At 44.4% G+C, this 23,304-nt stretch overlaps 1 protein-coding gene across 2 annotated transcripts in view; it reads left to right on the top strand.

Moving 5' to 3' along the window:
• Positions 1 to 6,286: 6,286 nt before the first annotated feature.
• LOC115045220 (nuclear factor of activated T-cells, cytoplasmic 1-like) overlaps positions 6,287 to 23,304 on the top strand; it is a 58,005-nt gene continuing 40,987 nt past the window's right edge. Inside the window, exons 1-4 of one of the 2 annotated variants that reach the window (XM_029504799.1) lie at positions 6,287 to 6,846; positions 9,935 to 11,039; positions 12,893 to 13,052; positions 22,004 to 22,206. In XM_029504799.1, coding sequence (XP_029360659.1) covers positions 6,726 to 6,846; positions 9,935 to 11,039; positions 12,893 to 13,052; positions 22,004 to 22,206 — 1,589 coding nt within the window. In that variant the 5' untranslated portion in view covers positions 6,287 to 6,725. Of the gene's footprint in view, positions 6,847 to 8,750; positions 8,830 to 9,934; positions 11,040 to 12,892; positions 13,053 to 22,003; positions 22,207 to 23,304 lie in introns of those variants that run through there. The other variant, XM_029504800.1, reaches the window with a different exon arrangement.

Genomic DNA, 23,304 nt, shown 5'->3' with positions numbered 1-23,304 from the left:
AACACGTTTTGCATTGCTTTCAATTACTCATAGACCACTTGAACAATACCATAAAACCATAAAAATCAGCTAGCGTGGCTGTTTCTTGAGGTAAAAATATACATAACATAAATGGAATAAAAAAAAGAAAAATAAATTATAGAAAAAAGAAATTGATGGTTATATGTGCCAGACTATTTTGTCTGGAGGCAGTGACTTCCTGGAGTCTTGTTACCACAAGATTGCAATGCTGGATAGCACCAAGCTAGCTGTTGCCCCTGGTCTCTATGGTCTCCATAGCTAAGTCACTGATATGAATGGTAAAGATCTTCTGATCTCTCCCTGAGTAGGAAAGTAAATACGCATATTTCCCCAACATGTCAGACTGTTAGTTAAAAATAAATAATAAAAGTACTTTGGAAGTATTCGGAAGGAGCTGAGCTGTCAGCAGAGGAAGTTTCCCACCTGTAATCGCGGCATCATGCAGTTTAGTTGAGTGTGGGGAAGCTTTCCTATCATGCGCATGCATTCGTCTACTGTGAGATGTGCGCTATGTTTATTAAACACGAAAGCTGATGCTGTTGTAATTATTAAGTCCGATAAATAGCAAAAGAAACAATGACCGCCTGTGACAAATCACCTCTTTGTATTTCGTCAACAAAGCGATTCAAGGCTTTGCTCCGATTTGTGAGTGACCCTTTTGCATATCCAGGACCCTGGTTGTGTTGGACTATATAAACGTGTTTTAATATAGTGCAGCCGAAGCTGGATAGACCTACTGTAAAAATGGCCTTGGCATATGTGCCTGGGTTTAAATCACGGTAATGGACCTGGATGTGACAGTCATAGGCTCGAAAAATGAAACCATCCACCCTCATAATCCTATAACCATTACAGGGATTGCAACAAAACTGAATGAATGCACATTTCTGACGAAAGAAGGGAGAAAAAGCAGCCTTTATATCACTGTGGTTTGTTTGAAATTGATAATATGGCTCTCCTCAGATGTCTTGCCTGAGTAATTATCTGTGTTAGAAATGATGTCGGAAAATTGTCTCATAGGTCATATGTCTTTGACCTATAGAAACTGTTATTGGCCACAGGTTTTGAATTAGCCGCACATGTGGGTAAGATACAGTACCCACAGTGGAGCTCTTATCACAACTCACACTGTCAGCAAAACCAGTCCTTAAAAAAACAGCACTGACAAAGTGCAGTAATAGGTCATGAGTTGAAAAAAAAAAAAAAGTGTTCATATATTTCAACCTAGAGGAGCTCTATTTAACATATTTAATAAGAATAAACAGATGGCATTTCCATGCTTTTATGATTTCTCTTGTCACCACTGATTTATGGGTTGAATTCTTCACGTTCTTCCATTTTTTCATAATGTGTTTTCTTTTTTTGCTTTCACATAGGCAGCGTTAAAAAATGTCGCATCGATTCTTGAATTGACTTTGTGAGGAAGCACAGTTGCAGAGTATCAGACGTAAGTGGGTCGCAGCAGTTTTTAAGTGGTGTATTAATCTCACTTGCAAACCTCCAATAATGGCACTAGACCCCAGGGATATGTGAATGAAAAGATCTATCTTGAGTACCTCATGTAAACAAGAGTGACAAAGTAGCAGCCTCACGCCGTTCCTTCCCTATTTCTACCACCGCACAATCTTAGTCAATGCCCGTGTGACGATGACAGCCCTGCTCCTTTGCTTTACAAGCCAGACTTGTACGTTACTTCCTGTTCATAAGAGGAATCTCTGAAAAAAGCCAGTAGCTAAACATACAGCAGTGTCCAGACATGCCTAAGATAGCTCCAAGCAGTTCTCCATTGTCAGTGCTCAAGCTCCATGCACCTAAATACTAACAAAGGGTGGGGGGGGGGGAAGGAGAAGTGTGGAAGTGTGTACAACTTCAGTGTGTGCACTACACTCATGCCAGATGGAAGCATGGAAATGACCGCAGCCATTCACAACTTGCGTTATTGACCGCAGACTTCTTCTTTTAACACAGTCACCTCTAACATCAGACGGCAATCAAAAAAGAGATGACGAGTAACCACGTCTGTGGCAACAGCGGCTACCATCGATGCTGCGGGCTTGAACATAACTGAAAAATTAACTTGTATCAACAGAGCGCACATAAATGAGTGTTTAGAGCTTTTAAAAGCTGCCTAATTCAAGTCACAGCACATAGAAAAACTTAAAAAACAGATAATAATAGAGTGCAGTGCTGGATTCCAGTATACACATTTCCCCGGATATGTCAAACACGAATTATATGTTGTAAAGGAACGGGATTAACTGTGCAGCTTTGAGGTAGGAGTTTTGGATTGTAGCCTTGCATTTCTATGTATTGCAGGGATGATGTCTTGTTAGTGTCTGCATCCATATTAATATCCATCCCCTTTTTTCCCTGACTGGTACCATTCTTGATTTCGAGAGGAACAAATATGACAAGCCCAAGCCCACAGCTTGGAAAGCCTTATATGTGATTATTTATACCTGTCAAGTTTTGGTCAGTTTTTTATGTGTAAATCTTTTATGGCCAGTTCTAAGAAATGGTTTCTGACCATGTCAAGATGTAGCCCAACTCCTGTGCCAAACCACGGGTAGTAAACATTAAAGACGCTGGCCTTACGTATGGCGCTCACACTGAAAAATACACTCTTGTCATTCATTATATCATCAGAGCTGTTTGGCAAAAGATTTTTAGTCCCTCAACAGCGGTGCACTAAAGAGAAGGCAGTAGAAGAGAGAGACCCTCAAGCGGGTAGGGGTGAGGTTTGTGCTGATCTCGATTTTGGGGCATTATAATATGCGGGTGAGTCACAAAAAGTTTTGCCAAAAAAGAGAGGAAGAACAGCAACATCTCAATCTGTGCAAATGTGAAAGCAGCATGTTCCTGTTTACAAGACACGAGCAGAGATCATTTTCTGTTCGAGACACGAGCGAGGAGCAGGCCACTCATAAATTTGAGCGCAAGACACAGTGTGTCTCTAATGCTCTCCGCAGACATGTTGTGGCTGCTCAGTATGCGCAGTGTCACGGGGGCCAGATGCAGCGCAGCTATAAATTCTGATGTTACATTTCCAGAGAAGACACAAAGCTAAAGCAAAAGTCTCCAAACAACCTGCCTAGCGCCCTTCCCGATACACAACCAAGACAGGACATCGTCCACAGAGGGGTTAACGTCTGCGGTGGCTTTGCGACAGGGAGAGATTAAAGCAAAATATTAAAATGCAAATTTCTAATTCACTTCTCTCAAAGACAGACAATTAGGATTTACACCTCTGTTCAGTCGTGAGCTGGCCCTTCCTGCATGTGCACAAGTGTCCTGCGCTGATCGGCTTATCTTGGCAAGCCAAAACAGTCTCAGTATGGATGTTTTTTTGTTTTGTTAAAAGTAATCCTTACCTCACTTCCAGTTTAACTTTAGCGGACATTTGAGCTCGAGTCTGAACCTTAGAAAGATACAGACTGACTTATGAACTGATCGCGAAGAAACGACAACTTTACTTAAACATAGTTGTTCTCCACACGTGCGTCATGAGCAGCACTGCGCCATCAGGTTTTTACATTAGCCATTTCTTTTCTACTGAGGTATTGAGTGCTTAAGCGCCCAGTGGCTACAGAGTTTGTCATTGCAGAGATGGTTCGAAGTTCTCCGACGTTTGTTGACAGACACCATAGTTAATGGAACTTTACTCAGTAGCAGAGAATCCATCAAGATAGGCCATCGGACAGCCATTGAATCTTTCCCCACCACAGAGTTTTAAAGCTGTTCAGCAACTAGCGCAGCTCCATTCCGCAAGTGCCAATCATTAGTGTAGCTTTTCTTTTTTCCCCTACCGCTGGTTTGTATCATAATTCATCGCTTAAACTATGTGATGCTGCTTTTTCATCTTCGAGCGCACACGTGCACGATGGCCAAGCCACAGCTGACGCCAGCGAGCTACTGTAGGCAAAGAAAACACAGCGTACTATTACTTTCCCCCCATGCAGTCTGCTTACTCCTGCCCCACAGCCTGCCTGCCTGCCCCCAAAAGGCTGTCTGCTTCTGATTATGTGTGATCATCCTTATGCTTGCCAGCTACATTTCAGACTCACGGGAGTCTTTTTTTTTTTTTTTCTTGAAATCTGGCCCACATTCAAAGGGAATTACACTGTAGCTTGTTAATTGCACTCATGGCAGCTACCAGCCATATTCCCGTGCTGCTTGTTATGTGGAGATTCTTACTCAACATTGTCATTCGCACAATCTGTTGGAAGTCTCATGGAGACAGTGAGTATTTTGTTAAAGATGTGCAATCGGAGGTTGCATTATCCGGACAGTTATTAGACTCTGTTCATTTAAAAAGGGGCAACAAGTACTGCAATGAGATGTATTGCTGGTAATTATTATGTCATTTATCAATGCAAGCGTACAGTACTCTGTCTGCCATTCCCATTAGGCCATCACTGCATTTCACGGCCAAGAGTACGTGGCATTTCACAGGATTTGCCCGTCACATAACACATGTCAGCAATTTATACCCATATCTTGATCTTCACGTGTTTACCTTTCTGTATCAATTCAACACCAAAAAAATTCAGAAGAGGGTCAGATAATGGGAACTATTAGTCTGACTGATGGCAACAGAAGTGCAATTAAGGAAATAAGCTGCAAAGTAAACCTCAATATTTTCCTGAAACAAGGGCAAAGCACTCGGCCACATGCCCGCGGATTCACAGGGGATTCACTTGAAATAAAGTAGTGGAAAGCAAAGATGAGGAACATGGTGTGTTTGTGCTGTCAGTGGTTCTGGTTTGTTATTTTGGGCAAAACTGTGAAACCGTATTCCCCACAAACATGAGGAAAACACATAAGGAGGTGAAATTTGATAGCGGGCGAGTTTGGCTTTTAATTATGGGGAATGGGTTGAATGTTTGGATCATGTTAATGATCATTTAATAACAATGTTAACGAGGAAGGCCATTATAGTGATATCAGTAGATGTGCTGGAAATATACCTTGTTGTTAATGTAGGAGACACCCTCTTCCTCCCCGTCCTCTGGGGAAGTCAGACATCAGGCACAGCCACACAACAACAGAGGGGGAAATTACATGCACTGCACTGATTCCAATATTAAGGTCACTCCAACTGAATTAAGGGAAGTTTACAGAGCAGACAAACTGCCATTATTAGTCAGGTTTATTGATAATCTTACAGAGGCACTACCATCATGATAAACAAGCATGAACCAGGTCAAAGGTAAATGTCACGGTAGGTGTAGTGTTGAGGGTGGTGGTGTGGGAATGAGGAGCCAAATGCAGGAGCCAGGAACCAAGTCGAGGTGAAAAATGAAATTGTTGTAATAGGAAAATCTAAACTACAAAATAACACGAGTGAACAGGCTGGGGCACAGGAAGAAAAAACAGATGGGGACAACAGGCAGAGACACAGGCAGAGACACGGGCAGAGACAAGGGCAGAGGGACATGGGCAGAGACACAAGCAGAGGGACACGGGCAGAGACACAGGCAGAGGGACACGGGCAGAGACAAGGGCAGAGGGACATGGGCAGAGACACAAGCAGAGAGACACGGGCAGAGACACAGGCAGAGACACGGGCAGAGACAAGGGCAGAGGGACATGGGCAGAGACGCAGGCAGAGAGACACGGGCAGAGGTCAGGAGGGAGGGAAAGCAGGCCAAACACCACCAAGAACACAAGGGACAAGCGACAAAGTGACACGTGACAAGTGACAAAAGACACCAGACAGAACCCAAAACATGACATAAATATGGAATTATAATATTTAAAAACATAGCACCAATCAAAATAACAGCCACCAAAGGAACAATTGTTGAACATATTTTATTAGTATTAGTATTAAGGCACTTGCTTTATCCATGTGTGAACTATATAATAAATGTATATGCACAATAAAGCAGAAATATTTAATAAATTCCTTGAGGTCTTTAATGTCAGTTCAGATTTTTAAAAGTTATTTTTGATTGAACACGAGTTTTAATCCAACCCTTGGTGCTTAGACAGATTTAGTAGCAATACATTCAAATTTGACAAAAAACCGCGTAAGTGATCGATGATTTAAAAACAATAAACGGTCACTGTTGCGATTCAATTTCTCTTTTCTCTCTCAGTTTTCTCTCACCGTGTGCGTCTGTGCGTTTAAATACGCGCGCGCACACACACACACACACACACGATCGCACGCCTCCCACCGCCTCCGATGGGATACCGGGGCAGAAGACATCACCAGGCGCTTCGGGAGGTAGCAGAAGCCGGCCGCGTCATCCCTGGATGGGCGGCGCGCTGACTGTAGGACGGAGGGTGTTTTCCAGCTTTAAAAAGCGCCGGAGCCGCCCCTCTGACAACACCGCGCTGCGTCATCGACCCGGGGAGACTCTTGAAAACCTTCACTGGGTTTAAGAGAGACCAAAACTCACTTCAGCCACGGTCCCCCGAACATCTCCTACCTGCGCTCCCGCCGCTCATCCGGGTCCGTCAGCAGCCCACAGCGTCCATACCGGTCCAGCCGGAGCGCACAGGTCACCGAGGCGCACAGCTCCCAACTTGTGCACTCTTTTTCTCTCCCCAAATTTCTCTCTATGCGAACTATGCTTTTATTTCATTGATTGAAACGACTCTTGCGGTACTGACGTCGGTGAGCGTGGTGCGTGTTATAGTCGATTCGCCGCAAAGAAAAAAGAAAGAAAGAAAAAAAGTTGCGCATCGCTTGTTGAATGCAGGATACCTTCTGCCTGAGCGTCAATTCCAAGTTCAGCTTTGGAGCAACAGCCAGTCAGGAGCGGGGACTCCAGCTGCTCACCTCACTCGCTGCCAACATGAAGTCTGCAGAGGAAGGTAAAATAAAAGGCTTTAGGACGTTTTGACAAACCCTCACAAATATCATTTGATGCTAAGGTGTTGCCTTAGGGCGCTGCAGCCCACGCAAACTAACAGGGAGCTGGTGTGAAGTCTGTGTTAAGCTTTTGGTGAAACAATAACAGTGCAAAATTTGATACTTTGTGATATCAGTTAAATTGATTAGGTACAACTTTAAATGTGTGGCAGCCTAACTTTTGACTGATTGACAATATTCAGGCGTCAGTATCTTTTAGTAAATAAGGAAACTTTCCCCACTTCACACTTATTTTTTCCTCCTTGCATGGCCAGAGCAGCGCTCACTCTGAACGGGGGTGGCATGCACCTATTTTACATCTGCACCATTAGGTGTCTCCAGCTGTCCTCGCAGGTGCTCTTCACTTGCAGCAAACGTTGCTGGAGTTACGCTGCTCTTCTCTTCTCCTCCTTCGCTCTCCCCTTGATCAGAGGTTCATGTCAAATGTGTAATGCCATGACGAGGACGGTTGTCTAATCTCCCCACCATGCACTGGAAGGTCAGAGGTCAGGGGTCGACTGTACCGCAGGCAGCTCACAGGCATTGCCCGATATTGCACTGATGCACTTCACCGCTGAGGATGGTTCAGCCTGGGTTTGCCATTAAAAGGAAGTCTCTTTTTCTTGTCTTTGATTCAGATTTTTTTTTTGTGGTGAAATTTGCTTTGGTCCATCAGAAGTCATTTATAGTTGATATTAATTCACAGAGTCTTCCAGTGCTGAAGTCACCGGCTTATTGCAGATTTTGAAAATGTAATTTTGTCTTTGAGGTTTCAGACAGACGCGGGTACAGGCTGTATTACTATTCATTTCAGCCTTTCAGTCATGGACTTATAATTGGTAACAGACATGTGTGTGGGGCGTGTGGGGGCAGGGGGGGCTGTGATCTGTGCATTCGGGGATGCTGGGTAGCTTGCTTGACAAGGAGACATGCTTAACCACACACAGCTTTAGCACTGCCGAGGGCTGCTTTATTATTACACACAAGCTCGGACGCATAGACACACCAGCATACATGGACACACAGCCACACGCGCGCACACACACACACACACACACACACACACACACACACACACACAAAACTGGTGTTTTGCCATAGCCCATAGTCAGCCATGTGCAATAAGTGGCCCCAGGGTTCTTAGTTCCACAGGCTGCAGATGACTTCTGCGGGCGACCACCTATCTCTCCCTGAGGTCCCGTCAGTCTGAGCCCAGCCTCGACCACAATCCCCGTGGATAAACGCGTCCATTCTTTAGTCATGCTGGTTTAGTTGTGGGGAGGAGAGTGTTTTGATCGTGATAGCATAATTGGGAAAAATTGTGGAGGACAGAAAGAGCACGCTATAATCTGTGTGATAGTCAGTGTTTTCGAATTAACTCTGCTTACACCGCATGGTGAACCCACTGCAAACAATTGTACAAGGGTTGCCTGCAAGAGTGAGTCATTTTATTTTTCTTTCATTTGTTTCACCCCACAAATTATGATATAGTGTAATTTTTGTTAGTTCAGCAGATGTGACGCATGTGACCACGGAAAGCCAAGTTTCAAGAAGCAGCAGCACAAGGGTGAAAGCACCGCTGTGTTTGTGTGGGTGTCTGAAGTGAAGTGTGTTGCAGTGTAGCGCACTGATCACACACATGTTCAAAAGGGGAAAAAAACTGAAAGAATAACAGCTGCACCTCTAAGCAAAATCAGTCAGGCCTGAAGTAAGGAGGTGTGGCACGAAGGGTGGAGTGGGCAGGAGATCATCATCATCTGTTCAGCACTTGAAGAGGGTAAAGCGAAGGAGAACAGCATCAGAGGAGCTGAGGGCAAAGCCGATTTCATTTTGGCACTCAGTGGACATTCACTGGGCGGAGATGAGCTTCCAGCATAAACAACGAGAGGTTGATTTCAGCTATGTGTTTGAGCACAGCCAAGGTGTTCAGAATGAACCTGAGAGAGGTGGGTACCGAGGGACAAGCTAAGGTTTCCTCTTCATACTCTCAAGTGAGGGGTTTTTGGAGGAGAAATTTGTGAAGTGGTATGACCTTTTGCTTTTCTGCGAAGGAGATCTCTTTTTTGTCAAATACAATTTGTTATCCAGTTTTTAAAAGGAAGGTCGCGGGTTTGACTTTTCCATACATGCTTGAGTGTCATTTACTGGTCAATTATAAAAAGATCATTAGTCTCATTAAAGTTATTGTTTTGACTTTGTCGATGAATATCACATAAAAGTCTCTGAAAATAGATTCTCATAAACTAATTTTAGACTGCCTACCCACATATTATGCGGTGTCTGACAGATTCATCATTTCATGTGATACGCAGCGCTGTGGTTAACAAATATAGCACACCGCATGAAGGGGAATGCCCTTCACTGGGTTACAGCCTGAATGGCATTCATTCTGTGACTACTTTTACAATCATTGACATTATCAATAAAAGCCAGACGTGACGTTTACAACTGTTTACGCAGAGGCCAGCTGCTACAAGGCGAAGCGAAGTGACATACCTGCCAGACTGTATATACGCCTCTCCTGACTGAGCTTGTATGCCATTCCACTTGACTGCCTAGATTTCCGTGTGTGTGTGTGTGTGTGTGTGTGCTACAGTGTATCTGTGTTTAACACTGCAGCAAACTCTCTTTGTCTTAATCACAAGCTCAGAGCCATGCCATAGTGCTGTGTTTTCCACCGGGGAGGGCCTAATTCATTCAGTGAGTGATGCAATCAATCAAATAAAGCATCCATCAGCGCTGCTGGAGGAATTCCTGTAGAGTACATATGACAGCAGGATGTGCCAAATAGAGCCTAAGATGAACTGATCAAACAAACAAAGTGGCTGTGCAGCTCGCGACTACACAGCAACCACATACAACAACGGCTCTGAGATGATTGCTAAGCTTCTCCAGATGTTTACGAGGAAGGGAGGCAGTCAGTCGCTGCAAGACATGTCGGCGAGAGTTGTGTAGGGGTATTGTTCTAAAATGTAATCAGACATAATTACTGCCATAATGTCATGCACTACACTTCTCTATAGTCAAAATGTGTTCCTTTTTTCTTTCCAGATGCATATAGCTACACACCAAATGTCAGCCTGTCCCTTCCACTGGGCATGGGGAACCCCTGTCTGGCCAACCAGTACCACACCTTACAAACCAGCCCAGTCATCTCAGTTTCTTCTTGCCACCAGACAGGATACAGTCTCCAGAATGATAACCATGCAGCACCAGGCTATTACCTGCCCCACGGCCTGAGACCAAATGGGGCTCCAGCCTTGGAAAGCCCCCGTATTGAGATAACTGCCTACAGCCAGTACCCTGAGGATGAGGTGGAAGAGAGCAGCAGTGAGGACCACATCGTCAAACGAGGCGTAAACTCAATTGTCACGCTGACGCTGCCCAACGCAGACGGCTATCGTGATCCCAGCTGCCTCAGTCCCGCGAGCAGCATCTCCTCACGTAGCTGTAACTCAGAGGCATCCTCCTATGAGTCTGGCTTCTACAACTATGACAACTCTCCACAGAACTCCCCCTGGCAGTCTCCATGCGTTTCTCCCCGAGGCTCGTCCTCACTTTTGTCCTGCCCGCATGCCAGCGGCCCTGCAGGATCTCCTCACCATTCACCCTCCACCTCCCCACAGATAGCAGCAATGGCTGAGGAAGGCTGGCCAGCTCAACCTCGTGGCTCCAGGCCTAACTCTCCCTCCTGTAGTGGAGGCGGTGGAGGCAATGGCGGAGGCGGTGGGATTGGGAAGAGAAAGTACAGCTTCAACGGTGCACCTTACCATCAGACAGCCTGCTCACCCAACCAGTCTCCTGCTCCGTCCCCACAAGGCTCTCCCAGGGTCAGCATCACTGATGAGAACTGGCTCGCCAACACCAACCAGTACACCAACTCTGCCATCGTGGCCGCCATCAACGCTCTAACCACAGACGGCGTCATAGACATGGGGGAGGGAATCCCTATCAAGGCACGGAAGACAATGCTTGACCACTCGCCTTCAATGAGCCTGAAGGTCGAGCCTGGTGGCGAGGATCTGGGTCCCGATGGGGAGCTCTGCCATGGGGACTACCCCTCCCGACTGGCCCTCAAGAAGGAGAACTACTGTGGAGGGTTCCTGGATGTGCCTCAGCACCCTTACTCCTGGTCTAAACCCAAGCCTTACCTCAGGTAGGTTAAACTACACTTACATCTGTTTTTCAAAAAAACAAAAAACAAAGCAGTTCTGTAGCCTAGTTAATGCACATGTTAAAATACTTTTGACTTCAATGCTCACCCAAACAGTCCGTGCTGAGCAAAACCGGGATTCTTGCTTCTGAGTGTCTTGCAGAGACAATGAAGCAAAAACAAGTGTTTACTTATTTAGAGTTTTGGTTTCTAACATTCTGCCGAAAGATGATTTTTTCCAGACATTGCAGAAAAAGAAAAAGGAAAAAGAATTCATTCAGCGGTCCCGCTACTTTACTCTGTTGTTGTCTTTTCATTTCCACATTTACTTATTTATTCATTGCAAGAACAAGATTGTTTTAGTTTTTATTCTTCAAAGGCCATATAAAAAGGCAGAAATCCAAAACTTGCATGCTCTTCACTTCCAAAATAGTTCTCTTTGAAGATCAAAACTATTTCATAAATCATATTTCACAGGGAGGAGTTTCCGAGCATGCGTATGTGTATGTGTGTGCCACTGTTGCTAAAGCAACCTACAAACATTCACACACAGACACACACACATATATGGATGCACCCAGCTCTGTCATTGATTTTTTTCAAATTTTGAGCGAGGTTAGCCTTTTCAATTTCAGTTATGTCCCTCGTAAGATTTTTTTCCAAGCCAATAACACTCTTTCCTGCCGGAAATCAAGTGTTTGATTAAGATAGTGAGCAACAGGAAGTATTGGTGACAGGTCCAGCTGAAGGGGAAGCAGTCTGTGGGTTAATCAGGCAGCTTGCCGCTCCGGCCCGACGCGCCATGAGCCCATCTCTTTCTGTGCAGCAAACGTGATGTCATGCACTGACTGGGCAGATAAAGCACTGCAGGGGGAAATCAGTTCGTTTTGGGTCAACAAACAGCCCGAAAGTTCCACAAAGATGCCAGAGATTGGTTTCAGTTGAGCCACCCTTCAGGTCAGGGGTTTGCGTTTACCAGGCATCCGGCACAGAGAAATATTGTCTTGCATGTGTTTGTTTTGGTTTAGATATCTCCACGGTGTTCACATGGGAAGCTCTCGCTCTGCATCTCGAGAACAATGATGTTAAGGGAAGCCAGCTGTAGCTCTGAGAACGAGATATCATGCTCCGAGGCAGGGTGTGCTGCTGACCTTATTCCCCTGCATAAATCCATTGTCTGCAGTGCTAGTGTGGTTGTATTTTATAATTTTACAGTAATCAATTTGGAATGCATAAAAATTATATCAAGGGACAGGCTGGTTGCCAGTTAGTGTGAAATTTGTTTTTGTGTCCCAGAAATGTCTTTCCCCCCCTCTCTCACTTTCTGTTTGTCTGTCTGTTTCCACCTGTCACACCATAATCAAAAACACACTGCTCTCTAACAGGCCATATTCGACTCTCCTTTATTTTTGGTGAAAGTGGCCACTAATTATTATGCACGTGAGCAAATGACTTCAATTGATTAGATTATAGGCTATGATGACATGGAGACAGTTCCAGCTAGTTGGATTACATTAAAGTGTCTTAATTTGAAGCTAATTTAAAGCAAGTTTAGGTCTTTTTGATGTGAACTTCCTTGGCAGTTAACGAACCATGGAAAAACAGCGACCTTGTATTCCTGCTGTGGTGAATCAAATGTGACTTCAGTTTTAAGAATAGAAAAGCAAAAAATAACAAAAGGGGTTGTCACTCTTCATACTTAAACACCAAGCAAACTAAGAACAAAACTTCCCATTTTTGGGAAAGAATAACCAGGCCTGAGTCTAAATCTTTCATCGGCTAGATAAAGGTTAATTTGTGAAGTCGAAAATATTATTTTTTGTGTATTATTTCTTTACATGCGTATGTTATTTCAGCCCATCCTTGCCAGCTCTTGACTGGCAGCTTCCGTCCTGCTCCGGCCCATACAACCTGCAGATCGAAGTGCAGCCAAAGTCCCACCACAGGGCCCACTATGAGACCGAGGGCAGCCGCGGGGCCGTGAAAGCGCTCTCTGGAGGACATCCTGTGGTACAGGTATGTCACTTGTAATACACTGTATGCACAGAAAGTGAGTGTATCCCAAATCGAATCTGAACAACTTACTGTGGAAATTGCTGTTTACAACAGACAAGGTTAGCTTTGTGCATTTTAAACTGCGTAATGATTCACTGTCATTACAGCATAAGTAGTCACAAGCAGACAAGTGCGTACTGCTACAGAGCGCTTTTTTTCCTGTCCCAACAGTAAGCTAGTGACATGGATGTTTGACTGTTTCAGACTTTATGACGGCACAGAGCAAAGTCAGCACAGGTTTCTTTTCTGGATCTTGATGTTTTCTTGTTTTTGTATGTGCAATGTTTTAATTTCACTTTCTCATGATCAAATTCGTTTCTGCCACTGTTCTATCACTGAATTGACAAAATGGACGGTCGACAGTTCCTTTCAAGTTAGTCTTCATTTACACATTTCTAAAGATATATAAGATGAAATTGCTGAGGTGTGTCTGGATGTTGAAAACCTCTACGCCCTTTTGGCTGGACAACAGCAAGACCAGCCCCAAATGTCTGTGACTGACTAGCTGACTGTGTGATGAAATGACGTTATTGGTTGGCCCACCAAGAAATGGAAATTCCTCATTAACTGTTGCTCTTTCAATATGAATGAAATGGGCTGAAAACGCGTTTATTATTTTGTTATTATCTACTACTGGTTAACATGTAGTATCAATGACCAACGTTTCCAGTCAGTGCTGCACACTTGGTCTGTTGTTTGACAACAGAAAAAAATAAAAAAGAAGCCTTCTTGTCGATACAGGTGTATTACTGAATGTAACATTTTGTGACAGCAGCAAAGACACGAACAGATAAAGGGCTGTACCTTGGCATAATGTAAATATGATGCCATAATGTTGCATTTATGCTAATTAGCATATTGTGTCATGACATTTGATGACTTTTCAACCAAGTTTTATGTTTGTCATCCAGCACGCGCTGAGTATTCTGGGTTTTTGACCAGGTCTTGTTTGTAACTTCTGAAGCACAGGGCACGTTTCTGCATGTGCTTGAATGCTGTGCTATTTAACGCACCCTGAAGCCGGGAGTCAATCTACTGCTGCTGAAGGTCGTTCTGACCAGCAGCAGTGCATGCTGACTCAATTAGTATAGAGCAGGACCATCGTCTCTCACTATTGCGCTTGGCGAACACTTAAAGAGCACACGTCAGTCTTGCCAGCAGCACAGAGCTCCTTTCTCAGCTACGCTGTCATCACACTGTGCTGACATCTTAGTTTACTTAAGGTGGGGATTTAGCAGCATGTCACTGTCTTTAGGATTGAGGGTCAATTCGCTTGTTAATGCATACATTCAAACTAACACTGTATTTAACCCAGTAATGGCAAGGTAATCTTTATTTATTTTATTTATTTATTTATTTTTTTTTGGTGGTGGTTTGTTAAAGCATGAACGGACAGATTTTACATAGCAAATTTAAAAATTCTATTCATTCTCCAAAGTAAATACTACATCCAGATAAAATTTGTTTGAGGTTGGTGGTCGTCCATTGTCGCACACTTCACGTTAGACGCTGTTAGCGCCACAGCTGTTTCGTACAGAGCTGCTGTCAGCACATCCCCGTCTGCTCAATGTCAAAAGCACTTGACAGCTGTTGGCCTGTGTGGTGCCATAAACAGGACTGTCAACTGTCGGGTTTTCTCTGTAAATACAGGTAATTATTCCCCCTTCAATTCCAACCTTCATAAACCAACATGGGCATGAATCAACATTTTACCCTTGCACCTCCCAGATTCAGCCTGCCGTGCACAGCTGCAGCAGGTGAGGCTACTTTTGATTCAGTTTATGCCATTTTATGATTCATTTGGGTGTGTGGGGGGTGAAAAGTCATGAGTTGGCATCCTATGGTCTTTGCAATACACACATTAAGAGTGATGACATGGGTTGTTTATTTCAGACTGCACAGGCATTAATTTATTGCTTACCATAAACGTGAAGAATGTATTAATGAGTAATAGTCACAAAGAAAATAGGATGACAATTGCTTTAACATCGCAGTGTCCCTTCCTGCCAGAATAGCTTACACTTGACTCTTACTTATTTGGGGCGGAGTGATTTACGCCACTGATATTGCATGTGCAGTCAATTGGGAGGTCTGAAGGGATTGACAACAAGGAAACCACTGGAAGCGTGGCAGTTCGCAGAAAGATAAATCGCCAAGGATTAGACAATCATCTGTATGTGCTAGAAGGGAAAATATGGGAGAACAGACCGTCCTCTATCTTCAGAGTTTTTGCTAAATTTGAGTCAAAGATTTCTCGCATATCTGATTGTTTCAATCTTCATCACAGTCTTAATCTCCGCTGTAGTGTTGTGTGAAACCGCTCTGCAGTCTTGGAGCATAGGGCACGCTGTGGTCCCTGGTGCCCTGCGGTAATGAGTGGCAGGAGGAGAATGAGTCAATAATGGCACAAGGGTACGGCTGTAGGAAGCAGCTAAGGAAGTCTCTGCGTGTGTGTGTGTGTTTGTGTGTACTCGTGTGTTTGTGCTTAAGTCTGGATCAAGTTGAGAGAGAGAGAAAGAAGGGGCAGAGGGAATCACCAGGCAGCTGGGGCTTGGCTCTGCTGCCCCTGGAGATGTTCTGTATCCTGCTGATTAGGGCATGGGTGGCCCTGAGGTTGCCTCAGCATGGCGGTGTAGGGAGGGGGAGGGGGGTGATGGTGGATAGGAGTCAAAATCCAAGCGCCCATCGGTCTCCACCTCCCCTTTCCACACACCGGTGCCTCCCTCCCTCCCTGGGGGGGGCCTGAGGATGTCGCTCCCTGTGAACCATTCATCCTTCAACCATCTCCCAAACCCACAGCAGCAGGCCTCCCTTGGTTGAAGCCCAGTCATCCACAGCTCAATTATTTTTCCTTTTTTTTTTGGCTCATGGATGATCAGACACACATGCAGCGAGTGGTGGTGACATGTGTGTTGGAAAGCAAGCACTGTAAGATGAAAAACAAGAAGGGATACATTGTTTCTACAGCTTCCCATGTCCCCCAGAGCCACCGTCACTGACAGCTAGTCGACCCAAAAATACTCATCTGTTCATTCACCGCTTTTGCGTCCTATTCAGTAACAAGCAGAGGTGTTTCCCTCATCTACCCAAAGGAAAGTCTAGCATCTCTAAGGTGTGACATCACTTTTGCACTTAACCGCAAAACATGCAGTGCAGGATGGGATAGGTGGATGGGGAGAATGGTGTCTACACTCCCACCGCACAATGACTAAAACCTTCAGATTATGGGTTACCTCGACTCATTACTCCCCTGCCCCTCACCTCACTTCCTGGCGCAAATCTTTAACATTTATTCTGGACTCGTACATCTGCAGCTTTTAAACGTCTTCTGTCACGATTGGTCAATTTTGGAACCCCCGTGGCTGCTTTTCCACTTTATTTACTGTAGCAGACCACAGCGCCATTAAGGGGATGGAGGGTTACTCTATCGGCTCCTCTCACACTGCTCCAGACGCTCTCCTCTCTCACCACAGCTATGCCAAACCGTCTCAAGGATGGTTTTCGTAGCTGTGCTGAGGGAAACCAACAACCTGGTCTAACTTCACTCAAAAGACCGCCATGACATTGACTGATGGCTTTTTCCAGGGCAGAACAGTGGGAGGGGGTGGGAGGTGGAGTAGAAGTGCACTGAATAATTTCAGTCGACAATATAGTTACTAACTCCACCCATCTTTGATCAAATATGTGGGTTCAGATGAAGACGTTGCAAAGACTTTCAGGTTCAATCTCGGTCAAGAAACACATGGCTATCCACCAGGCACTTGGTTATAGCAGAAAACAACACCTGTGGAGTATTAAACCTATCGCCCAGCACGCACTGCGGTCATGCATATGGCTAATTCATGCAGGATAATGACCAGCCTATCGGGCTTACCCCTTAACACATACACATTCTCTTTCACCCACTCTCTCATTAAGTCTGAAGCAGCAACACACATGGTGCAATTTCAGCAGGATGTGGCCATCATCCCTATCAATGCGTACGTGACTTAATTCCCATCTCTTCTCCCCTGCAACTGTACATAACGCACGTTAGATTTGCATGTTTCCGCAGCAACTGAACATAAAAGACTGCGGTGACCATGTGCTTAGTTCTTCGCATGTGCATTTTCACCTTGGGATCCGGCGCTTGCTGGCTTGCTGGCTCTGCAGTGTCTCCAAGAAAAGCCCTGATCTACAGCATCCTATACAGTACTGTAGCTGCTAATTGCTCATTAAATCTACTGCCGCCTCTTGTTTGAGATTCAAAGGGCTTGGTGTACCCCGTAGTGCTGTTAGAGCTTAGTCAGGGTTATTATTCGTTGCCCACAGGGGTATTTATGCCACTCTTAAATTGCTCCATCTGCGGGGCTTCCCTTACACTGGTATTGGGCTACCACTAATTACCAGTTAATAAGAAGTGGAAAAATGGGGCGATATGCGCATCGTTTTCACAAGTTTGCGGTAATAACCAGACAGCCCACAGATTTATGAGACAAGATGCTGGTGGCAGTCGCACTATCGGGGGGCACGGCGTTTGTCCGTGCATCATCTTACGAAAAATCTCTCTAGGTTTGGATGACATTTCTTACGGCAAACTGTGCTGGTAACAAAGCCGTTCTTTTTATATGGAATTTGGACCCTCTCTGGTCTAGACATGGGCTCGTACTTGAAACTATGCCCTCAATGACATAACACTGAGGTACTCGGTTCAACAAAAACTTTAAGGGATATAGCTGTTTGGTTACTTATAAAAGCTGCATTTGGAGCCATGGAAACACAGCACATTAAAAGATTGCATATGTTGCCTTATGCATTCAATATGAGCCACTGGAGAGATTAGAAGGGCAGGGGGGTGATAGAGTAAAGTCTGGAAGGAGAGACAACTTGGATGAGTGTACACTTAATTGGGTACAGCAAAGGCTGGCTGTGTGACTGTCAGCACTTGACAGAAAGAGAGGAGCGTGATAATGGGAAAAAGCCTGAATCTGCTGTTGTAGTTCTCCTCCCTCGCCCCCCCCCCAACTCCCCCTCCAATGCTGCTTCAAGCCATTCTCTCCTCCTCTCTCCAATTCTCTGCGCCACGTGGACTTCTACGAGTCATGACATTTCTCCAGGCAGTGATGAAATCACTGCAGAGGGATAGAAGATAGCCCACTGCAGGCCTGTGGAGTGTATTCACACTCAATTTCTAGCCAGGCCAGACACTTTTAATTTACCACCAAGTAATTATTAAACACTACAAGCTCAAATCCTTTCTTAATCCCTATTGAGGCCAGCTGTTGGCAGCATGAAGAATGTCACTATTATTGGATATATAACAAAAATATGCCATATATATATATATATATATAATACAAATGGAAAGTGACTTAAAGAATTACTATAGCGATGCCAATGATTGATCTGCAATGGTTGAAAGGTGACACAATGAATGGTTGAAAGCAGTTGGGACGCACCCCTCCACCACACATACACACACACAGACACACACACACACACACACACACACACACACACACATACACACAACTGACCCAGACAATACAGCTGCGTACAATTACATAATTAACGCATCAGCTGCCACATCCACAATGTTAATTTGAGCCTCAGCTATCAGAAATGGCTTGTGCAGCAGTGGCTTGCAGTGGGAAGTGTAAATGGATCTCGCTGACACAGTGGCAGAAGTTGGCACCCTGAAACAGCTGAAAATCAAGGCTCAATTCAAACTCGGTTTAGATTATCTCAAAATAAATATACGTACGTACGTGTGCCAGATAGGCTGCAGTTACAGCAAGAGAAGCTCATATGGTCAAAATTAGCAGCTCCCTGGTCCAACTGCACAGCCAGTATTAGACGCAAATACAAAGCTGAGGTCACAGGTGTGTGTGAAGCACACGCTTCAAGTTTACGACAATATCTCGACTCTCCCCTTCCAACTTATTTTTCCGTTGAGAGTAAAATGAAAAAGTGAGTTCTGTGCACTGCTTGTGGTGTACATTTTAGTGAGCATCATAGGAGTTTAGCAGCAGCAAAGTGTGTGTGTGTGTGTGTGTGTGGGGAGGGGGTTTAGAGAGAGGGTCAGGGGAGCACATATGGTAAAAGAATCAAGGGAGGTCGCCCAGGGGGGACTAGACTCCTTGGTCTGCTGCTGGGAAGACCACAGCGTCACCAAGAGGACTATCCGACCTCATTAATCACTTCCTGTCCTCCATGAGGTCACTAAGGCTTTGTGTGACGACACCACCTTTATCGGGCACTACCACAAGAGGGGCGAAGGGATAAAGACCAACAACCCCCCCCTCACCTTGTATCTCTTGCGGGCCCCCTCACAGCCACGTGGCAGCTGAGGTAATTGTTGGAGGTCACTGAGAAAACCAAAAGAAGTTTACCAAGGCTAAAGTGACAGATGACACTGTTTTTTGGTACGGCTGCCTGTGTTTTATTAAATCATAAGGAAACGTCATGCAATTTCACGCTCCGCTGTTTCAGATCTGTACCTCATGCTCCACAATACCCTTCTCAAGAGTCAATACACAAGTAACTGGTAGCATGTGCGGCTATGGATAATTACCTCTGGTGACACCATAAGTAAAATATAACAAGCAGAGTGGGGTCTGCTGGTGAGATCACTGCATAGATGAAGTGGTCCCTTGGGATGCCAAGACTTCAAGAAGCTCCTGACCTCGGCCTAACTCACTGATGACTAGCATGTGTGACTAGCTCACAGGTCAAGACAGCTGCTGGAGACACTATGTGACGATGAAGAGAAAAATAGGACGATTTGCAAATGGAGATGAATGACAACGTCACCGCTCCCTTTGCACTCCCTTGATATCTGAATCAAATAGCAAAAACGCAGAAAGCCACTGGTGCCTCGATTACTGAGACAAAATGATATCCGTCCTACTCTACAGACTAATCACAGTCTTATTTGTATCGAACATAATTAAAACAGAAAATTGTCGAACTGGGAAGAAAAAGAGCATGTCCTCTGCCCTGGAGGAAAGATCTGTCATCGAGAATAGACCAAAGACACTTAGTCTCTATGTTTATTATCAACCCAGACAACTTCTAATACAGAATCCAGACAAATTTATTCTCAGACCAAAGACATTAGGTGTCCGTGACATTGTAGCTCTAATTTCCATGGACTTCTTATGACGTAGCTCCCCCGTCCTCCACCAGCCTTCCTCTTCCTCTCACCCCCATCCCTGACCACCCTCACAAAGGTAATTATAAACCCATTAATCAGATTATGTCATAGGTTACATGTGGTCTGCATTTTGTTATATGACTCAGCCTGTTAGATAAACAGCAGGGGTCTTTTATTCCATTTGACAGTACCACTGTTTTCGCTGGGACGGAGTTTAAAGAAAAGTGGGGCATCTGACCAATTTGTGGGATTTTTCTAGCGGCCATGATTTGGTGAGTCCTGGTCTTGAGTAAGTGATCCCTCCCAGTAAATGTCACATGTGGTCAAGTAGCCACGTGGGTGGATCCACGGAGGTCGACACAATGAGAAGTGAGTCCTCTCAGTTTTTTATGTACCAGATGGATTTTTCAGGTTCCTCGTAGTTTTTTTTTTTTTTTTTAAGACATTTTTAAGCCCAGACCAACATCCGCCCTTATGACCATTCAACCATTTTGCACTTCAAGGAGAAAGCATATCCTGGGAGGTCTACAGTGTAATGTTGGTTCTACCAGAAATCCACATTTGGTTGGCAAATTATTTTGGTCAGACACCACTCACAAAGTATCAGTTCTCTTTCGCCACACTTTGGAATGTGCAGCTCAGTCTGTATGTTCATATTTCTGAGCCATTAAACACTTGGTTAACCCATCAAATTTTGTTTATCCAGGGATACTGAATACAAATTGGCAGTTCACATTGGAAGTGCCTTTGACCCTTTAGTTTTGAAACTATGCATCGCCATGGAGTTCGCGCTCCCTTTTTTTTTTTTAAGATTTGATCTTTTTATTGGTTAAAGCGTAGCAGCTAATAGAGGCTCGAGGAAGTGGTAGTTGTTTGAAGTGGTGGTTCTGATACAGGAGTCTCTTTCATCACAGTAGGACACTGTCTCTCAGCTTTAATGGAAATCATAATGCATGTTCATAACTGCCCAAAGGCGGAGAGGCTGGATTCTGTCTGGATGCCAAATGCCATTAAATTGTTGTTATTTTTTTTTTTTTTGTGCGTTCTTACCTATCGCATTGTCGGAAAGTCAAATGAACGACTGGAAAACAGGAATGTGGACACTGTGTCCACTGCTAGTTTATTGAACACATGTGCATACCATCATATTAATTGATTTTATTGACACAACTTGGTTTAATGTATGGTTTGAGTATGTCAAAAGTTTGGTTTCTACTTTTAGGTGCGACTCATATCTACATAAGACAATGTGTATGAACTCAATGATCAGGTTCATGAACTCTCATGGTGTGGCTCACACCTTGGGGCAGACCGTAATGATTGTCCTTTCTTTCAATTTATTCTCAGTCACTGTTCACTGCTTTCCTCTCTGTAGGCACTTTTTTTTTTTTTAAAGCTGCAGTGAGATTTTAATGAACAGCGAAGTGATGTGAAGCCAGTCTTTCCATCAGCCTCAGTGCCACTGTACTCAGGAGATCCCTACCTCAGGCACACTCTGAGACATCAAAAAACTTTTTTCTTCTTTGGCTTCCCCTAAAGGAACTAACCGAAAAAGACCACTGAAAAAGGGTCCTCAACCCAGCTGAAAAACAAACAAGGAAAAAAGTGCTTATTTTCACAGCCCCTCTGCCATGTCAGGGTCTATCATTAAAGGCCCCTTTAACTATCAGTAGCTGATGTGCGTTCAATCTCTATTTACTAAATGAGGGGTCGCCTCAGATGGGGGCCTTAAAACCTGATGTTGCCTCTCACCTGGGTCCCTTTGTTCTCCCGCCAGCTTTATGGCTACATGGAAAGCGAGCCGCTCACCCTGCAGCTGTTCATAGGGACCGCAGACGACCGCCTCCTGCGACCACATGCCTTCTACCAGGTCCACCGCATCACTGGCAAAACCGTCTCCACTGCCAGCCATGAAGTCATGCAATCCAACACAAAAATTCTGGAAATCCCTCTGCTGCCTGAAAACAACATGAGAGCCATGTGAGTGCCCAAAACCTCTACAAGTTACCTATTCATTTTTCTCCTTTCACATTTTTCTCTAGTTACCGCTACTGTAAAATATACAAAAACACATCGTCTTCTTTCTCTCAGCACTTTCCACCTCTACAAACAGAATGCTTGATGATAGGTACTGTACAGCACACTGCACTTCACTTCTGAATACACCTCAGAACTTTGTGCGTTCACCCTCCGCCCCCAGAGATGCATGATTCCTATGACTTCTTACAGGGTGAAATAAGTACAAGAAGCTTTAAAATAAATGTCCAACCAGGAGGCCAAATTCAAGTCCAGAGTACAAATGTATACATCTTAAAAAATAACAACCACCCTAGAGCAAAGACATATTGAGCACCGCATGGTCTCTGTAGCTTACAATGGGCCATGAAAAAATCTGTACTCATGATGAACAAAACTAGCAATTGCGATAGCTGTTGAGCAATAGCAAAACAGTGCCAACTGATGACCAGCAAAGTGGAAGAAGTTTTAAAAAGTGGAAAGATTACTCTTATAGAACAATATCAGCCTTGCAGTCAAAAGGCATAACTCAATAGATATATTTTCACAGTTGACAAAAAGACCATTTTCTAAATTAACAGCAGTAGCACCATGAACATAAAAGGACCTTATCGGATAAGACTATGTCTGATCAATCCTGACAGGAATTTGCTTGTGTGTCTAGTTCCCTTCCACTTCAGATAACAAACAGCACTACTGGTAGTCAACTCTGAAGCATTAAAAGGATGTGCTAATAACAAATCTGCTTAAATCAGCTACCACATAGGTTGGCAGACATCAATGTTTTGTGATTTAGCGAACAATCTAGTTTTGTCTGCTAACAAGGTTGAATGAGCTCTGCTCACCCACAAGCTCAACCACACCGATGTATTTTACTTTCTGAAAGTATTGTCCGGATTGGCTGAAACACTCAGCGAAGTATAATATTGTCTTAACTTTTAAAAACAAAATTTCTAAGCTGATGTAAATCAGGCTTGGCCTCACTTGTCCTCCCCACAGACTTAGCAGTTGCGTTATGCAGTGTGTCCGGGCAGAGGCTCCTTGTCCTGGGGCTCCATTCAG

This window comes from Echeneis naucrates, chromosome 6 (assembly GCF_900963305.1).
Source record: "Echeneis naucrates chromosome 6, fEcheNa1.1, whole genome shotgun sequence".
In the NCBI taxonomy this organism is placed as follows: Eukaryota; Metazoa; Chordata; class Actinopteri; order Carangiformes; family Echeneidae; genus Echeneis; species Echeneis naucrates.
Note: the sequence above shows the minus strand (reverse complement) of the source record. Positions and strands in the feature narration are given on the sequence as shown.